Source organism: Halictus rubicundus, chromosome 1 (assembly GCF_050948215.1).
Source record: "Halictus rubicundus isolate RS-2024b chromosome 1, iyHalRubi1_principal, whole genome shotgun sequence".
NCBI classification, from domain to species: domain Eukaryota; kingdom Metazoa; phylum Arthropoda; class Insecta; order Hymenoptera; family Halictidae; genus Halictus; species Halictus rubicundus.
In genome coordinates, this window is record NC_135149.1 from 31,707,152 (window position 1) to 31,726,011 (window position 18,860).

At 35.1% G+C, this 18,860-nt stretch overlaps 2 protein-coding genes across 2 annotated transcripts in view; one reads left to right on the forward strand and one right to left on the reverse strand.

Annotated features, from left to right (window-relative positions):
- Positions 1–18,860, forward strand: part of Adsl (adenylosuccinate lyase) — a 53,031-nt gene that overhangs the window by 30,951 nt on the left and 3,220 nt on the right. The window contains exons 2-5 of the mRNA XM_076800673.1: positions 15,664–15,867; positions 16,443–16,725; positions 17,109–17,260; positions 17,872–18,270. Coding sequence (XP_076656788.1) covers positions 15,664–15,867; positions 16,443–16,725; positions 17,109–17,260; positions 17,872–18,270 — 1,038 coding nt within the window. The remainder of the gene's footprint in view (positions 1–15,663; positions 15,868–16,442; positions 16,726–17,108; positions 17,261–17,871; positions 18,271–18,860) is intronic.
- On the reverse strand, positions 10,648–15,230 carry Ssk (smooth septate junction protein snakeskin). The gene is made up of 4 exons (XM_076800873.1): positions 15,080–15,230; positions 13,846–14,052; positions 12,805–12,924; positions 10,648–11,844 (listed from the first exon to the last, which is right to left on the reverse strand). Exons 1-4 carry the CDS (start codon positions 15,128–15,130, stop codon positions 11,737–11,739), a joined length of 486 nt encoding a protein of 161 aa, XP_076656988.1. The 5' UTR covers positions 15,131–15,230; the 3' UTR covers positions 10,648–11,736.

Sequence of the window (18,860 nt, forward strand, 5' to 3'; positions counted from 1 at the left end):
ATTCCGTAGGACTAAAAAGGGTGAAAACATTGAATTATTCGTAGTGAAATGTCAGTTTTAACCCTTAGCACTCGAATGGCGACTGTAAGGCGCCGCTGAAAATTGCTGTATAATTATTCAAAATATTTTTTACCTTATTAAGTTCGTTCGTATGTAATAAATTACTAAACACTTCAGTATTGTACGAATAAATTGCACCATTTTCGTAAGTATAACACGAAGAAGTATATATAGAAGGGAAATATTCTAGGTCGGAAGAAATGTTTCGTTTTCGAGTTAAAATAGCTTCGAGTGCAAAGGGTTAATACTTTCTCTAAAAAATCTCCGTTTACACAATAATCGTAACAAAATAATTGTAATAAATTGTAATTGTAATAAATTCACAATAATCCTCGACAAATTGCGTTATGGAGGGTGAGAAAAATCCTCAGACTTCCAAAAATTGTGGAATAATCGCCAGGTGGATGCGTTGAAACGCGCTGCGCAGCCTCTGCACGAGAGAATCCGTGTAGTCGAATTAATTCAGTGAATCCCGGCCGCGCGACCGAGGATTTCGAAAAGAAAAAAAAAATGGCCGCGGAGTAATTGGAGCCCGGAACGAAGGGCGAGGTAACCACGGGATTTAATTCACGAGCACGTGTTGTCGGTGCGTCGGAGAGCCATGCATCGGAGCATGCTGGACTTCACGTGACTCACGGTGTATAATTTGCGTGGACATACTGCGGATGTGTACGCGTGCAAAGCCTTGGAGCGCAGACCAGCGGCCGCGCAGCGCCTTGTTGAAACGTGCATGAACGAAAACGGAATCGGAATCGGACCCCGGGGTGCACCGATGAAAACCGTGGCGAATTTTCTTCCATAAACGTTCTCCTAACGGCTGCGTATGAATTCCATTTTACCACGGTGTGTGTGCCAATGCACAACCTTGGGAAACGATCTCTCGGGCGTCTTCTTCCTTCATTCTCGCGTTCTCGCTTTTTACACTTCGTTTCGCGAACCCGCGAACATTCTCGTCGGGAAATTATTCTCGTCACCGGATTGCGGACATTGTAAAACAATGAAAACATATAAAAGGTGGACCCATAAGATCACTTCAATATTTATAGAATTATTAACCCTTTGCTCTCGAAGCTATTTTAACTCCAAAACGAAACATTTCTTCCGACCAAGAATATTTCCCTTCTATCAGGGGGACCGATAAGTAATCAACTATTTTGAAATCTAAAACAAACTTTGAACTTTTTATTTCTGAATTTATTATATAATCTCCATCATTATCAAGAATAGTTTGAGAATATTATATTATAATATTATCAAGAATATTTTGAGCACAGGCTGCTTTACCGAAAACTGCAAAAGAATACGTGTTTCCTCTTCAACAGAACAGAACTAGAGGCAAAATAAATTCTTTGCAAATAATTGATTACGTATGGGTACCCCTAATATTTACTGCAGAATACTACTGTATTATTTTCGTCCTGTAATAATTTCAGTACATTTAAAATTTTGGTGGACCATTTTTTCCTGATAAACTACGTGACCAAATGTTAATTAGAAGATCAAAATCGATTTTACAAGTTTTCATCGTCCAACAGAAATAATATAAAATTTAGTAAGATTACAGATTCGGTTGTGCACTGTTTTACGATTATTGCCCAACAAATTTCACTTCTCTTTTTTCGTTTAGAGTGCCATTTCTTACGTATGTTGTTGTTAGCTTGCTTTGGAAGTGCATAGTGAATTAGCGCATATTGAAGTGTGAAATAGTTACGATTAGCGACCCATATTCGTAAGTTCGTTATATAAGAGACGCTCAACAGTGGTCTGCGATAGAAAGTTACGTTTTGGCCATGACACGACAGAGGTATGGCAGTGTAAATATTGAAGCACTTAAGGATGTCAGTAATTTCACGATGACGATTGCGGATCAAATAGGAGTCAGCCTCTAGACAGACTATCTTCTTATGTACAATATCGATCACAAACTTCTAATTCCAGATATGATTTTATGTCGCGAAAGGGGACACGCGTTATTTATGTTGGAAAGGACTCGCGTTATTTATGTTGGAAACAACATGAAAAATTCAAGTGCTCTGATTCTGAGGGATGATTAAACGAAAAAATACGATATTGCAAACCATATTTTTGCACTTCTAAACAATTTTTAAAAATGAATTTGCCCCTCTTAAATTGAACATTAATAAACTACGAATTATCCACTTTACACAGTAATTTTTCATCTCCAGTGATTCAGTATACACCTGTAATCTATTTATTCGATTGCTATAATGGAAACACTGTATTCAACAAAATAAGGAGAATTTTTTGAAAACATATTAATAATTATTTTGAAGTATTATAAGTTGACTTGAACGAGTAATGTTTAATTGATTTTTAAATACAATAGTGCATACGTTTATTTCTTAATTTAATACAAATGATTGGATTTGACAGAACGTTTCTGCGTTGTAAAGTGAATTTATTGTTAAATATTTTTTTAAGGAACTACTAGTAAAGGTTTGCAACAAAATAAAAGTGTAATAAATCCAACTGAAACATAGTTCTTTGATATTATTGATATTCATAGAATTTCATGTTAATTTTAGTTCAAGTAGGGACGTTCCGTTCTAACTATTTTCTAATTGCGCAACAGTCTCAACAATGTGCTACAGCAGCTATAGGAAAAACCATACTATGCACACGCCAGTGTCGTGGCAAAACTCTCACCTACACATATGCGGGCACTACGACATCGTTAATACCATTCATGAACGCGAGTGCAGTGTCATGTGTTCAGTGGGTCAGTAGGTGCGGCATCTTCACCAATGATCACCGCGCGATCTTCCTATGACTCTCGCATTATTAAAAACCATTTCCGGTTCTGAAATCCATCTACTGAAAACCACGATTGCCCCTATTTACTTTTTTTAATTTTTAAATGTACTTCTATTAACGTAGAACTCAAAATGGAATTTTACAATGCTATCGTTTTGAATTATTTAAATATTCATTTCAATCCACGACGACTTTTTATGTACCGTCAGCATAAATATTATTTAGTAGCAGCACGCGTTCAACAATTTTTCAATGAAATACTACTTATGCTGAATTTATTATTATTAATTATTATTATTTCATATGATATAGGGTAAGAGACCCAATTACTGTGCCTATAATAATTCTACGCATTTCCAAAGCATAATGAATAATTAAAAAAGAGATGTGTAACATATGTATTAACTGATTTTAATGAAAAAATGTAATATCTCTGTTTTTAATATTCATTGTGCTTTAAAAGTAAATATAGTATAGGCACAGTAATTGGTACCCCCACAAGAATTGGGTCCCTTGCCCTAGCTCAAAAATCAATTTTGCATGATACAGATCTATTTTTTAAGTAAAAGATTTATACTCAAATAACAAATAGAAAACACAACAGAGAAGAATTGTTTCAGAAATTAGCATTTTTATTTATCAAGACACCTCACTTGTGCACAATAGGATGATCCAGGATTGCGAAATTGTGCTTAATAGGCAAAGAGATTCCTATCTCTGGATTAACATAATTCTTTTTGTCTTTCCTTTCTTCAGCAAATGGGTGTCGTTTTTCGAGTCGTACCTCGAAAGGTTAAATTACCAGCAACGCTCGTAATTAACGTGATTATGTATCCGGATCGTGGGTGTGGGATCGTACCGGTCATTCACGATGATTACGAGGTCAAGTAGACTAATTGATGCATATCGTGGTCGCTTTGTAACCCTCCTCCGGTTCGCTAACACGAAGATCAGGAAAAAAGCACGACGTGTTTCTTCTTGTCTCTCATTCTTTTCTTTCCTCCCGAATCATTTCTCACAAATCTTCGTGGCGTTATTTATTGACAATCTGACTATCACACAAAGGTTCTACAATATTTATTTCATGTACGGGATTATCAGAAAAATTTTAAACATACAGTCCCATTTTCCCGAAATTCTCGATATGCGATAATTTCGTTACAATACAATAGAACAGATGTTGACAATTTTTCGAGAATCGGAAACTTAGCGTTCAAACACATTTTAGATCTGCTATAGTTCATTCGTGTTATTAAAACGAAAGCTCTTGATTAGTGCTCGATGGCGGTTGAAATTTTTTCGACAATCCAATAATTTGTTAATGTGAACATTATGCAACCGCTAGTTATTATCTTCTCTCGATGACTGAAGTCTCTGTTGCTGAATGTGATGAAATGCAATAGCTGTCATCGCCACAGAATGGACTATTAGGGCAATCGAGAGCGCGAATTCTGAAAGACTGGGACAAACTCTATTAAGATATAATTTAATGTGGTTAATTGAAAAGTAATCTATGTTTACACTTCTATAAAAAGAAAAAATTGCACGCGGACTTCCTTCCTCTTTCGTTAAGGTTTTAACCAAATTTTACTCTATATATGTCGCAAATGCCTAGCCGATAAAAGTCTCGGCACTATCCCCACTGCCATAGGGTACACCCCGTGAGTGGAATGGAGGCCTCTAGAGCTTCACTAAAGAATCCCCTGGCCGATATATGTCCCGAACAAGGCCCTTGTTTTGGACATATATCGAGTAAACATTGTACTTTGATTGCATACGGAAAATTTATATTTTTGTTTAGGAATTTCCATGCACTTTTGTATTCGACAATTTTCTAGGTACCTTCAGTGGACTTATTTATAATTTTAGAGAAATGTTAAAAGTTATCTATACGAAAAATAAATTTACGAGAAATACTGATGCAGAATGCTTACGAACGTACTTGTAATCCTTATCAGCCTCACTTGTAGCCTCGACTATCCACGCTATCCACTTGTAAAATTCATAAATGCCGCACAGCATGCTACCGATTGCGCCAATCACATTGAAACATATTTCCTTGTTGGATTGAAACCAGAAACATTCAAATTTCCCGCCACAACGTCGTATCCCGAACTCATTAGCGTGTTACGTACGTTTCACTTACTCACGATGAACATATAGTCCTCTTGTGCGGATAACATTAGTATTTCGATGCAATTGATGATGAGGTAGCCGGTTATGAACGTGGGTACTAGAATTCCGAAACACGGAATCTCCAAATATGGCTCCAACGGGCTGTAGTATGATAGTGTGCCAATTATGCAAGCAGCCTGCGAAAAATTAATTAAGAAACGATTAAAAACCGCTTCACTCCTTTCATTACAACAGCTCCAGTTTAGTTTAAATGGAAACTTCAACTTTTGTGTCCTTATTCACACTAATTAATTTTATATCAATTTTTAATATTGGTCTTCAATTGGAAACAATGTTTAAATACGAATTGTTGTAAAGAAAATATCTAGCTGCAATTTGGAATCTGTAGATGTAATTTTTTATCTTATTTCCGCTAGAGATCAAGTATATTTTAATAAATGTTTATAATTTAGGGTACCAGAGATGTGGTCTTCCATATTAACAATGTCTTCTCTTTGGTCCATTCGTTGAGTTTCAAGAATGGAAAAGGTAACGGCAAGCTGGTCATGTTTTCCCTATTGATTAAAATTTCACTCAAGAATACACAATGTTTATTAATCTAATATTTAGAAAAATTCGCGTTCACACTTTGTTTAGCGATACTATCCCCTGAACATTTTTCGAGATCATTCTCTCTGCATCGATCACATTGTGTTACAAGAATTTCACGTTGTTCGTGCGAAAGCAAACAAGTCGACAGTGACCGAGGAAGTTAGAACCGACGATGAAAGACATCAAAGAACTGATCACCGACGTTAATTTCATTTTGAGGCTGGTGGAATTTGTAAGTGAACGTTTTAACAGAACTGTTGGCGGTTCAGAGAGAACATTGGATGGATAGTGATTGGTTATTTGGTTATGGCTTCCAGGTGCTCTGCATCCTCACATTGATTTTCTACCAAAATGGCATCGGGATTATTTGGGTGATTTCTGTCCATGGTTGGCTGTTCTTATCGTTCTTTTATATTGCGTCCTACATTTTTGAGGATCAGTCTGTGTGGACGGTACGAATATAGTTTAGATAATTCAACAATCATTTATCTTCTTTAATACATTCGATATACCTAGCAAATATTAAAAATTTAACCTTTATACGGTGAAATGGGGTTTTTGAATCCTCGAGGAACTTTTAATCGATAGATCAACTGTCCATATTTATTATTGAACAAAATTTTAAAGGGTACGGTTTGTTTCGATATAGTACAGTAGAGTCTCGATCTAAGGAAAACTCTCGGGTCCGTGCTGTTTCTTAGATCGTACAGTTCTACTGTTTTTTTTTGTGACCGCGCCGAACGTACATACCGTTAATTAAACCTCTAAATACAGTTGAAATTATGCCCCCAAAGAAAGTATGCCCCCAAGTGGAGGGGATGAGCGCTTTTCTTAGATCCTACAGTTCCCGTTTTCTTAGATCCAGACATTTCTGCACTTACTAAATTAACTTCTAGATGGAACATTAATGTATATATTGTTACTAATCTAAATTGAGGAACAGGATTTGATTTCGTCGAACTAGATTAGAAAAATGATTTGACTTTTCTATTTTAAAGGAAGCTTTCGCTCTCGGATTCTATGTTGCGTTAACGTTGCTCACCGCATTGATGGACCTGTCGAAACACTGTATCATGCCTTTCATACTAGGTAACGAACCCAAAATATGTATCTAAGATAGTAAATTCGAAAACAGCACGAGTAGGATTTGCAACAGCATTATCCATACTTGTTCTAGAAAAGTGTTACAATGATTATCTACTAGCCCGTACCGATTATCATTGCACTGTATTTTTAATAATATTCTTATCGTAACAGAATTATCATTGCACTGTATTTTTAATAATATTCTTATCGTAACAGAATTATCACTTTTAAATGCATAAATATTCTAGAGCTAATTTTGCTTAGTGATTTACAATTATCCTATTTGTTTTTAATAGAAATACTTTGGGGTGGAATATAGATTAGAAACATTCAGCGAATTGTAAAGTGTAAATTAATTCTGCGAACTCAGTGGAATAAATGTACAACTGTTAAACATAATGTGATCAATACCGCGGTAAAATGTAATTCTGGTTCTTTCAGCCGGTGTATTGATTGCAGACTTAGTGGTTCTTGTCATAACGAAACGCGAATAATGAGAAGAAAACGCATTGAACATTGGTGGACAAGCGATTGCTCAAACAGAAAAATAAATATTATCCGCGTACTGGAACAGCGTTAATAAATCATCTAGCCATTCCTACAAATTAACACAAGCGAAGCAAAGACATAAGATGCGAGTTAACAACGTTTATTCAGTTTCATTATACATTTGTAGCGCGGGTCTGTATGTTTATCATTTCCGACATAACCTCTATGTATATCATGTATGCAGTTTCGAAGAACAGGATGATGAAATTGCCTGCGAACGATCGGAAATTCGAATTATACAAATAAAGGTGCAATTCTAAATGAAGTCGGAATTTTGTAAGAAATTTTTAGTGTCGAGAATAAAAGTTTATATTGTCACGTTTTTATCTCAATTGAAAGTTCTGAATGGGGAATGTAAATAAAATGTGTTTAGAAAATGTTTTACGTAAACGGGTACCTAGTAACAGCAGCCCGATCTTTAACTCGCTTCGGTCTATTTCGATGTCTAATGAGGATTCATTACGCGATCTTTCGATGCCTGCTATTCCGCCTATCAAATGGAAAACCACTCCGAGCGAGAAGCAGATGAGTTCCTAAAAATACAATGAAAAATATGTCCGAAAGGTATTCTAACGCTAAATTTCCGATTCTCGAGAAATTGCCAATATTTAATTCATTAATAATTTCGTTGGAAAAATAGTACAATAATAGACCCATTTTAAAGCTCGGACCATCATTCAATTTTTTCTAGGATATTTCTGCACGAGGTGAAAAATTGGGGACACGTTTTCGGTAAAAAATGCTACAAATTAAGTTTGTAAAGGCATGAAAAAATATTTCACGGTTTCTATTTAATTACAACACCGAAATAAACATTATCGAGTCTCATTTTGTAACTAACTGGCAGTTTCCGTGGTCTTTCGAACACTTGTGCTATCCCGATGGAAATATAAATGATAGAGTACGTCGACGCGTTGATGCAGTAAATCACCCACAGCCATCTTGGCACCGAGTACTCATTGTACTTCGAGAGCTCGTGGAGGCAGATGACAGCCATGATCTGAATGACGAAGGGGTGTAATCGAATCTCTGGAAACACCTACGATTGCTCCCATAGAAAATTTCGTTTACCAGTTTCAGCACTTTCAACAGAAGGCTGAAGTCTTGCAAAAGCTGACGAATGAACTCGAACATATTTCTTTGAAATGGTTCATTTATATTGTTCGTCCTGAAGTTGCACAACTGAATTGTCTATACATTATATGAAGAAGAAGTTTGTGTATACAAGGTGTCCCAAAAATGTGCTTCCTGGAAAGGCGTGATTCCTCAGGTCTTTTGGAGTAACTTTTGCCTTTGCGAAAATCTTCTCCGCGGCACTGTTAAGGAGTTATTAACGAAAAACGCGGACCAATCAGATTAAGACTTGTGTCCCCACCCTTCCCCTTTTAGGTCACGTGCCCGAGAGGGAGGGAAACTGTTTCCCCTCAATTCGAGTCACTTCCCCTGATCTGCCTGTAGCCGCGCTCTGATTGGTCCGCGTTTTTCGACGATAACTCCTTAACGCCGCCTCGGAGATCATTTTCGCAAAGGCAAAAGTTGCTCCAAATGATCTCGGGAATCGCCTCTTTTATGGAAGTACATTGTTGGAATATCCTGTATAGTAACACACAGGAAATCGATCGAGGCACATTCATTATAATTGAAAATTGAATGATCAGCAAACGGATTGTAACAGGCACCAAGTAATTTATTAATGTTCATTTATTTTTTAGTGTATGCGAGATTCAACGGTTTTATTTCTTCGTGATGGTTGATTCGAACAGGTTTAATCGCCACTGTTGCCACCTCCACCTCCACCTCCTTTTGCGAAACTTGGACCCTTTCCCAAAGCTCCCAGTATGAGCAAAATCACGTCGATGACGAGCAATATGAACGCCACTGTTAATTAACATTGACAAATCAGAAGATTATTCGTCGTCTTCCAATGACACGCTATGAAATGACACAATAAATTCTGTGTCCCTTGTTGGGCATATAACTTACACAGTGTTAGTATAATAAATATCAGGAACTGATCTTGTTCTTGCTCTGCAAAATCATTACGACTAAAGTGACGAAAGGGGACAAGGCATGTTAAAATTATGTTATCGCTAGACTGCGGATCTTTGTGGAAAGTAAAGAGTTTATGTCATTTGTAAAACACAATAGTGAAATAAAAGTGTTTCCTTTTTTAATGTAATAAATTCTTCTAATGCTTTGACAGGTTTATGTTTCACTCATCCATTTTTGCAATAAATGTATAAAATCTGCAGTCTAGTTAATTAGACAAGTTAGAAAAAAGATAGCTATTGTAGGTATTATACTGTGTGTGGGTAACAATGGACAGCAGGTCCCACGATAAATAATATTTCACGATAAATGCTCTTTAATGTTATACTTACACTTTAATTTATTATACATTGTTAATTTCGTGAACTTACTAGTCACCGCGTACTTCGAATTGTAGTCGTTAATGTACACAAAAGTTGCAAACGCCAGCATAATAGCCGATATAGCCATTAGTAAGATTTCCTGAATAAAATACAAGTTATCATTCAAATCTTATTTTATTAAATATATTGGTCTTTTCATTTTTCTTTTATTTTATGGTCTTATGTCACTATTGTTAATATAGTGAATTATTATTACAAAGTTTTACTAATGCTTATTCTTGAGTTTGAATGAATTTGTCCTGAATGCAATTAAATGCATTCTTATAGCTTTTGCATATTTTGCATGAATGGCAGCTATTGTCGAACACATTGGAATTAATTAAAAATTTTCAGTACAGTTTATACAATTCGTACTTTTTGTTCCTATTGCAATAAAGTTGTATTAAAAATTTATTAAGTAAATGTCCATTTTAGTTTTTCTTCTAATAAAATGTAAACGTACAGTTCTAAATTAATGATGCTGCTTTTGAATGTCAATTGCGATGAAAGATCTAATGATATTTAATCGGTTAGTAGGGAGTAATACTGGTTTATACAATTACCAAAATTGGAGCCACTTCGAACCATACGTAACCATACAAGACGATGATTAAATACGAAAGAACGATAAAGTAGTATGCTTCGAGGTATATGAAACGGTAGTATTGTTTCGTGGTCACATCGAAAACTAAAAATTCGACCACGACCATTAGAGCCTAAATGAAAAATATGCTTTTAGATCCTATTATTCTGGTTACTGTAAGTTGACGTCACTTACAGCTACGATAGCCTTTAACACAAAATGGAAATCCGTCCATAGAGCCATGCATGCTCGACCCATTTTTGAACTTCAGTTTTTGTCGGTTATTACGATTCGATTGAAAATTGTTGCGTCACGTATAAATAGCGCAAATAGAATGTGATCACGCTTTTCAATATTAGAAACTTTGAAGTTGTTAATTCACCTATTATTCACATTTGTTCTGAACGATTATTTCTCTCGACGCGACGTTCAAGTAACATTGATCGAAGACAGTGATTTATCCAGCACACTAACGTATTTCAGCTTATATAATCGAAAATTTGTTTAAATACCTTCTTACGTCGAAAATAATATTGGATGATTGCAAAATTTCGTGCTCGATTTTCACAGACCTCAAATCTTTTTTATTAGAAAAAAATCTAATCGAATATTCGATTCTATCTAATCTTTTTTTTATTAGAAAAATCTTTTTTTGTTTACGTTTTTGCGAGAACAATAACCTCCAACTTGTAAACTGTTAGGAAACCATTGTAAAAAATAGTCGTGACTATAAATATAAATAGTTAATAAAATTGTGCATTTTAGCATGTAACCGTTTAGGTTTTATTTTTTAAATCGACACGAACATTTGCAACCCTTAAATAAAAATAGAGAAATTGCGACATATAATTTACTTTTTGCTTCCTCTGCTAAGAAAAGTAGTATAAAAGTACACAAGTACAAAATATTTTATTCATTGATACTTCGAAATGCACAAACGTAGTTTAAATTATTACGAAAAGTTATTATTCTATTCCGATTAGAATTTGCTGCCTCCGATTAAAAAATATTTGATAACTCCTTGCAAGATAACAGAGGTGTTCTAAAATAATTTTTGTAAATTGTACGTTATCAAATATTTTTCGATACCGGAAATAAACGCGGAACACTTTCAATTCATGTGAACGATCAATGGAATATGTAAAAGCTAATTATTGGATTGCAACATAAATTCGTTCGGCTGTAAAAATAAGTGTGTTCTAATTTTAACGACTGAGTCGTGACTCATAGCAGATGCAGATAACAGTGACTAACTAAAAGTTATTATAAATGGAAAGAAGATATTGAAGACAACCGAACGAATTTACGCTATTAAACACACTTTGCGATAACGAAAATTCATACATGATTACAATTAACAGTTATTACTATGGACACAACAGTGACATCTCCTGCAAATCGTTTACAATTTTTTATCCTAATTGATTCGCAACGTTTACAGACACGTTTCATTAGATTTTCGAAGACGATAAATGAGAGGCTTCGAAATTGTTGGTCTTGAAAATGATACAAAAGATTGCTTAAAATTCGCGTGAAACAACTCTATTATAAAAGATCATCACGATTCTTCAGGAAGTGTAAAAAGCTCAGAATTAGGTCAACCAGATAGGCTGCACCTTCGATAACGCATAACGATCCAACAGCCAATCCCACCTAAAAAAATTGAAAATTCAATAGCGACACATACTTTACAGAAAATTTGAAAATAATTTTTAAACGTCAATATACTTCATAAATTTTAACATAAACTGTTTCGCATACTTTTCAAACGTGTACTAACCTGAATTGACGTTTATTATAGTACATCGAAAGGTATTGTCACTCAAATTTTATATACACATTATTATGTGTACATTTCTACATTAACAATTTACAAGACAAAAACATTTCTATACTGCCGATTTTTATAGCAACTGTGCATTTAGGAGCATAACTTTTTTGATCCATTGCAGAAAGCAGTGCCTCACTCGCAGGTGGCTTTATCGGCTAATTACTGATTTATGTTCCGTTGCATCTGTCTCATCAATTACTGTCAATTTAGTTTAGCAACACGATGTCGATTAAATACCAAAATTATCTTACAATTTCCTTCCGACGCACGATTAGTATTTCAGCACAAAGATACTAATCAAAAATCTTTCAAGTCGAATAACTTTTGTTGCAAAATGCGCAGGAAAAAATTAAATTATTTGGTAATTTGTTACAGAAAGAGTTTTATGCTCACAATAATCACAAGATGAAAAGTTTTATAGTTCCAAGGAATTTAATTTTTAAGCATTTCATTTTGCATTGAAAATGCAATGGCTCAAGTAAATTATATTTGTATTTAACATTCATCTCTGTCGAAATGGTAAATAGAAACGTAGTGGGACAGAAAATAGTTATTAAATAATTATTAGCGAATGGGACCGCATCCCAAAAGTTTTGTTAATGGTTAAATTATAAAAGATTACAGCAAGTTTTATTTAGTTTTAAGTCGATAGTGGAAACAGGAATGCAATTATGTCAAGCTCAACAAAACAGAGTGACAGACAAGGAATGTCGTATTCTAAAATATTAGAAGTCAAATAAAAATGATCATGATGATTATGATTATGATGGACTCTTTCTTACCTGCCTCTCTTGGACAATAGTATCGAATTTATGCTCTGGAAGGTATCCGTGCCAATAGTGAAGCGCTGTTCCACCCACAGCGATGAACATGAACGTTCCAACGAAGTTCATTAAAACTTCCTAAACAGATAACATTTTCTTAGTAATATATGGAGTTGAACAAAGTGTCTTATCATTAGATTGCGAAACTTTATGCAAAATACTAATTTTCCTCCTCAATTTCTTCATCTAAAAGTTTCTTTCTTAATAATTTTAGCAAGTTTTCAAGTTCTTTTAATCCCCCTATTCTTTAAAATTTTACTCATTTTTGTCATAAATGCATAAAACTCGCTGTCTACATGTCATTCTGTCATAGTTTTATTGAAAGAAATGGAAAAATTTTCAAAGAAAGTAGAATTTTGCTAAAAAAGGGCAAGAAGTTCTATAACGTAAAATATATACTTTGCAAGCTTCAAAACAATTTTTACCCAACTAAATTTCTAATTAAAAAACTTTTAAAAATTGGAGCATAGTGTCAGCGAACGTGCTCAGCCCCATAAGCATAAAATGAAAAAAGTTACACGCAGTTATTCTAGCTCAGAAAAATTTCTATTTTCTGGAGTTAGAATAGCTTCGATTGCAAAGTGCAAAAATTTACCGACTAATTAATTTAATTCACCGGAGCTGATTTTTATCTTTGAAAATGTGAAAAGTGTTCTCGATTCGTAAGGATTTAATTGTAGGGAGTATGAAATCTAGTTTCTGGAGTTAGAATAGCTTCGAGTGCAAAGTGCAAAAATTTACCGAACAATTAAATTAATTCACCGAAGCTGGTTTTTATCTTTCCGTGAAAATGTGAAAAGTCTTTTTGATTCTTAAGGATTTAATTATAGGGAGTATGAAATCTATTTTCTGGAGTTAGAATAGCTTCGAGTGCAAAGTGCGATAATTCACCGAATAATTAATTTAATTCACCGAAGCTGATTTTGTATCTTTGAAAATGTGAAAAGTCTTCTCGATTTGTAAGGATTTAATTATAGGGAGCATGAAATAAGATCTTACGACAAGCGTTCTCTTGTGGTACGTGCTGCCGAGACAATAGGTGATCAAAACGACGCTAGTATAAATGAAGAAACCGACTAGCACTCCGGACGCGACGATTTCCGCGTCCGGACTTTTATCTTCGTTCAAGTTCCATGTTCCACCGACCCCAAGGAATTCTCCTTTGAATCCTGTCCTGTACAGGATCAGGATTATGAGGTTTAAAATCTGGAAAAATAATTGTTCAATCATTATCTGAAATAAAACTGACGAAGCTGGGAAAATAACCGTTTCATCATGTTTAACGCCGTTTGATCATGTTCGACACGAAAGCGGTGCAGTTTCTGAAAAGGTGGTTGAACTTTTACAATCGTCGGGCGAGAGAAACGTTGAAAGATAAATGAGTTTGTTATAGTTTGACGTTGTTTGGCACTTGGGCTTGTTGGGCGTGCTAGATTCTTAAGGAATAGTAACACCAGGTGGAAAGTAGTACGCTCGTATCGCAATACTATACATCAAAAAGGGCGTTGTATCGCTTTACAAACAACGTTCCTTATCGTACGCCGATAAGGACCGAAATGAATCATAGAATCGTATATGAATGCTTCTTGAATGAGTCCGCTTGTGATGATTTATCAGATGTATTGCACTAATTTGCGAAGTTGGCGTCGTTGGCCGAGCATTTTGCCATGCGGCCAATTCGATTCTACCCCTTGTTACCAAGTTCGTTAAGAATCATCATAAATCAATAAATAAACCCTATCAGATCTATTATTCAGATTTCCTAATTTCTTCCGCTTAAGCATAATCAACATATACTTTAACTTGGATTACGTTCACACATTTATCTTTACAAGTGTGTTGTCTAATCCTTTATGTTACTGTTAATCGTGAACGTATCATATATAAAGATAAATGCGCTTCAAGGACAATGTAATTAGAATCATTATTCTAGAAAATTACGTTAATAATCGCATACTTTGATAACCTTAATGAAGATTCTATATTTTTTAAGTATTCAAACTAATTTCTGCAACAAAAGCAGTTTAGCCGTTTGTTCAGCGATATACAATGTAATTCTTGCTTGGGATCCCAGAAAAACTATTTAATTTCTGCAAATGTTCTCGCCATTGAAATTCTTTCACACCACTTCAACCAATCGTACACACGATCAATTTTCGGACGATCGCAAATTTTCGCTACGGCTCGATTCTCATTAAGTGTCGATGGATAAACGATTGAAGAGTCTCCTCACCAACTTAAGAACTTTTATCACTATACCCGCGACACTCTCCAGAGACACCATGTTTAAACTACGGAAGTTGTACTTTTTCACGGTGGAAACGAACACGTCCGAATGTGAAACTCATGGCGTGCTCGATGCCTACAACCGAGCACCAAGCCCTCTTTTATCTAATCAGATGATACAGAGTACGTTGAAAGAGGGATAAGAAGTATAGAAGGCACCTGCACATTTACTCTGCTATCGCGAACGATAATTTCCGTCGATCCCATCGAAATATAATATTTGTTGTAACTCGCTTCCCCAACAATGTGTGGAATAAAAATTCTGTCAACAGTAACATCGTGCTCCCTATTTGCGTTCGACAGGTTGCCATCGTTTTCCGAACTCGTCAAATTTTTACGCCCAAATGACCCCCATTTGAAATTCGAATTTGTTTATGAATGACTCGATGTGAATTTGTTTTAACAATATGAAATGATTATTCTATTTTTAAAACGATCCAGTGACTTTTTGGTCACCCTGTGTAAGGGTATATTTATACTTCCATTAAGTATTCATACATTCGATGAGTAATTAATGAAAAATTATTTTAGGAACTTGGTTTGGCTATCACACCGGACCAGATTGCCGAAATGGAGGCTCGCATAAACGACATCGACTTCGAGGCAGTTGCAAAAGAAGAAAAGGCAACGAGACACGACGTTATGGCTCATCTTCACGTTTTCGCGGATCAGTGCCCGAAAGCTGCTCCAATCATTCATTTGGGTGCAACCAGTTGCTATGTTGGAGATAATACGGTGAAATTCAATTTTTCATGGCGTTTTACCAAATCGAATCATTTATGCAATCCACTTATCCTCCTACTGTTTCCAATTCCTTGCATTCGATTTGCATCATGTTTGTAAATAAATACGAAAACACGCTTGCATAGGAAATGATTGTAACCAAAATTAGCGTTTAAAAACAAATTACAAAGTAGCAGATTCATATAAAACTATTGTAACCGAAATTAACGTCTATAGATGAATTTCAAACATACACTTGCACATGAAATGATTGTCACCAAAATTAGCGTTTAAAAACAAATTACAAAGTAGCAGTTTCATATAAAATGATTGTAACCGAAATTAACGTCTATAAATGAATTTCATACATGCAGTTGCATACGAAATGATCGTAACCAAAATTAACGTTTATAAATGAATTTCGAAGATGCAGTTACATATGAAATTGTTACAGTCTAAAATGATATTTGTAGGAGAATGTTGTTGCAAATAGAAATTGAGCATTAGTAATTTTCTTCGGAGAATGTAAATGCAATGGAGAATGTGATATTGTGCTCGATGTGTAATGTTAATATTTATACGTTAAGGACCTAATTATCCTGCGTAATGGATTTGACATACTGCTGCCGAAACTCGCGAACGTTTTGGAGCGTCTTGCAAAGTTCTCTATGGATTACCGTGATTTACCGACATTGGGATTCACTCATCTTCAACCGGCTCAGCTTACTACTGTCGGCAAACGAGCATCCTTGTGGCTTCATGAACTTTTGATGGACGAAAGAGCCATTCGACGTGCGAGGGACGACCTCAAGTTCCGTGGAGTGAAAGGCACCACTGGGACCCAAGCATCCTTCCTTCAATTATTTAATGGTAAACATACGTTGCCGCTAAAAAAAGCAATCACATAGTTCCTAGTTTACTTTCGTTTTTACCTGGTCAGCCAAACCTGCTTCGAGCCAATTTTTGATCAATGTTTGTACTTTGCATGGATTTGGCATGGATTTGACATGGATTTGGCATGGAATTGCGCCTGCAAACTTTACACTCAAATACCGAGCCTAACGCGGAAATATATAGCTCGGAATCTGTAAACAAGTTTTGGTGGCAAATTCATAGCAAATCAAGAACAGATTGTTTACTGGGTTTATATTATTTAAATTAAACTCAGCATTTATATATCGCGCTCCGATAATAGATAAAGTGTATTTTTACTTTCATGTTTTGGATATTTTATTTTATAAGTATTTTTATAGGTGACGGTCAAAAAGTGAAGCAGCTAGATCGTCTCGTGACCAAAATGGCGGGCTTCGAGAAGCATTATCCAGTTACCGGTCAGACTTACAGCAGAAAAGTCGATGTAGAGTGCTTAAATGCGCTTAGCTCTTTAGGCTCCACTATTCATAAAGTAAGAAATCCCATAAATTTGTTCACAATAATATATTTTACAAAGAATAAGTAGAAAATTACAAATGATTCCGGTAAAATATGAATCAAAATGAGTGTTTCCAAGTTAGTTACTCTAACCAGAATAAACAGTCAATAAAAAGGTGATCTATGAGATCATAGTGCTTTAATGTTGCAGATAAGGTGTAAAAGTAGACCTAACACTTATACTGTACTCATGTGGCGCTATCGCTCTGTTATCATTCCACTGTCACTTCCAACGTTATCGACAGAGTGTAGAAATGACTGATTTAGAATATTTTCTACACACGTTTGTCTAATTTAAAAATCGTGTCATTTGAGAAAATACAAAAATTTTTATTTACATTGAATTGCAATAAATACAAATTTTTCTTATTCATAAAATGTGCTAGGTCGGACAAAACCGAGATCAATTAAATTACTAGATTTTAGAGTCAAAATAGCTCTGAATGCAAAGGGTTAAAGGGTGAAAAAAGTTTATTGAAATAAAATGATAATATTCTTGCTTTTCCATTTAAATTCCTTTGCCACTGTGCCTTTATATCCTAGATTTATTATTTAAAATAATAAATTTATTTATTTTTATCCTAGATTTGCACGGACATCAGGCTCCTAGCAAATATGAAAGAAATCGAAGAGCCGTTCGAATCCACGCAAGTAGGATCAAGTGCTATGCCATACAAAAGGAACCCGATGCGTTCCGAGAGGACTTGCAGTATAGCCCGGTATTTGATGACTTTGTCGAACAACACGCTGCAAACAGCGGCGACACAATGGATGGAAAGGACGCTCGACGATTCAGCGAACAGAAGGATAACATTGTCGGACGCGTTCTTATCGGCGGATGCTATTGTAATGACCCTTCAAAATATCACAGAGGGTCTCGTTGTTTACCCCAAGGTCATCGCGAGGCACGTGGCCCAAGAACTGCCCTTCATGACCGCGGAAAATATAATAATGGCTATGGTGAAGGCTGGAGGCGACAGACAGGTAAAAAAAAACATTATCTAATCGGTGATCGAATAGCTTATGGCACTTTTTAGCAAGTTCCATTTGGAACGTAATTTTTTATATGAAAAACAGTTTCAAATGCACTTAACACTAGAACTACCGGAAGAGTCAAAATGACTTGCTCCTAATTTTTTCTGTGAGAAATATTGAAATTATAAGTACGTTTTCATAAAAAAATTTTTTAATAAACTTCTCTATCGATGTAGATATTTAAACAAAACTGGTACGAAAACTAAACAAATGCAATTTTGTTGTTATTACAAGGCAGTGTCTGGCAGTTGCGTCTAGTGCTTGGTAGTTCTAGTGTTAGTAATACTTTTCTGAAATATTATATTTCCTCTTATCCAATATCGGTCTAATATACAGTATTATTATGCATGTTTAACCCATTTGCATCATAAGGAAATATGAATAGAAGGCCTTTATCAACAAACTTTTTTTTTATTATATTTAAGTACAAAAATGACTACAAGGAAAAGAACTTCATATTTTAGCATTTCTATTTTTTAGCTGAAGAATAATGATAGTGACCAGGAAAACTGAGCGTATATATACGCTAATGATGCAAA

What these genes read in the sequence shown, in the direction of transcription:
- Ssk (XM_076800873.1), bottom strand. Translation starts at nt 15,130, where the DNA reads ATGGTGTCTCTGGAGAGTGTCGCGGGTATAGTGATAAAAGTTCTTAAG. An exon ending in ACCACAAGAGAACGCTTGTC is followed by an intron (nt 12,925 to 13,845) that starts GTAAGATCTTAT and finishes TTATCTGTTTAG; the next exon opens with GAAGTTTTAATGAACTTCGT. An exon ending in CTATTGTCCAAGAGAGGCAG is followed by an intron (nt 11,845 to 12,804) that starts GTAAGAAAGAGT and finishes CAATTTTTTTAG; the next exon opens with GTGGGATTGGCTGTTGGATC.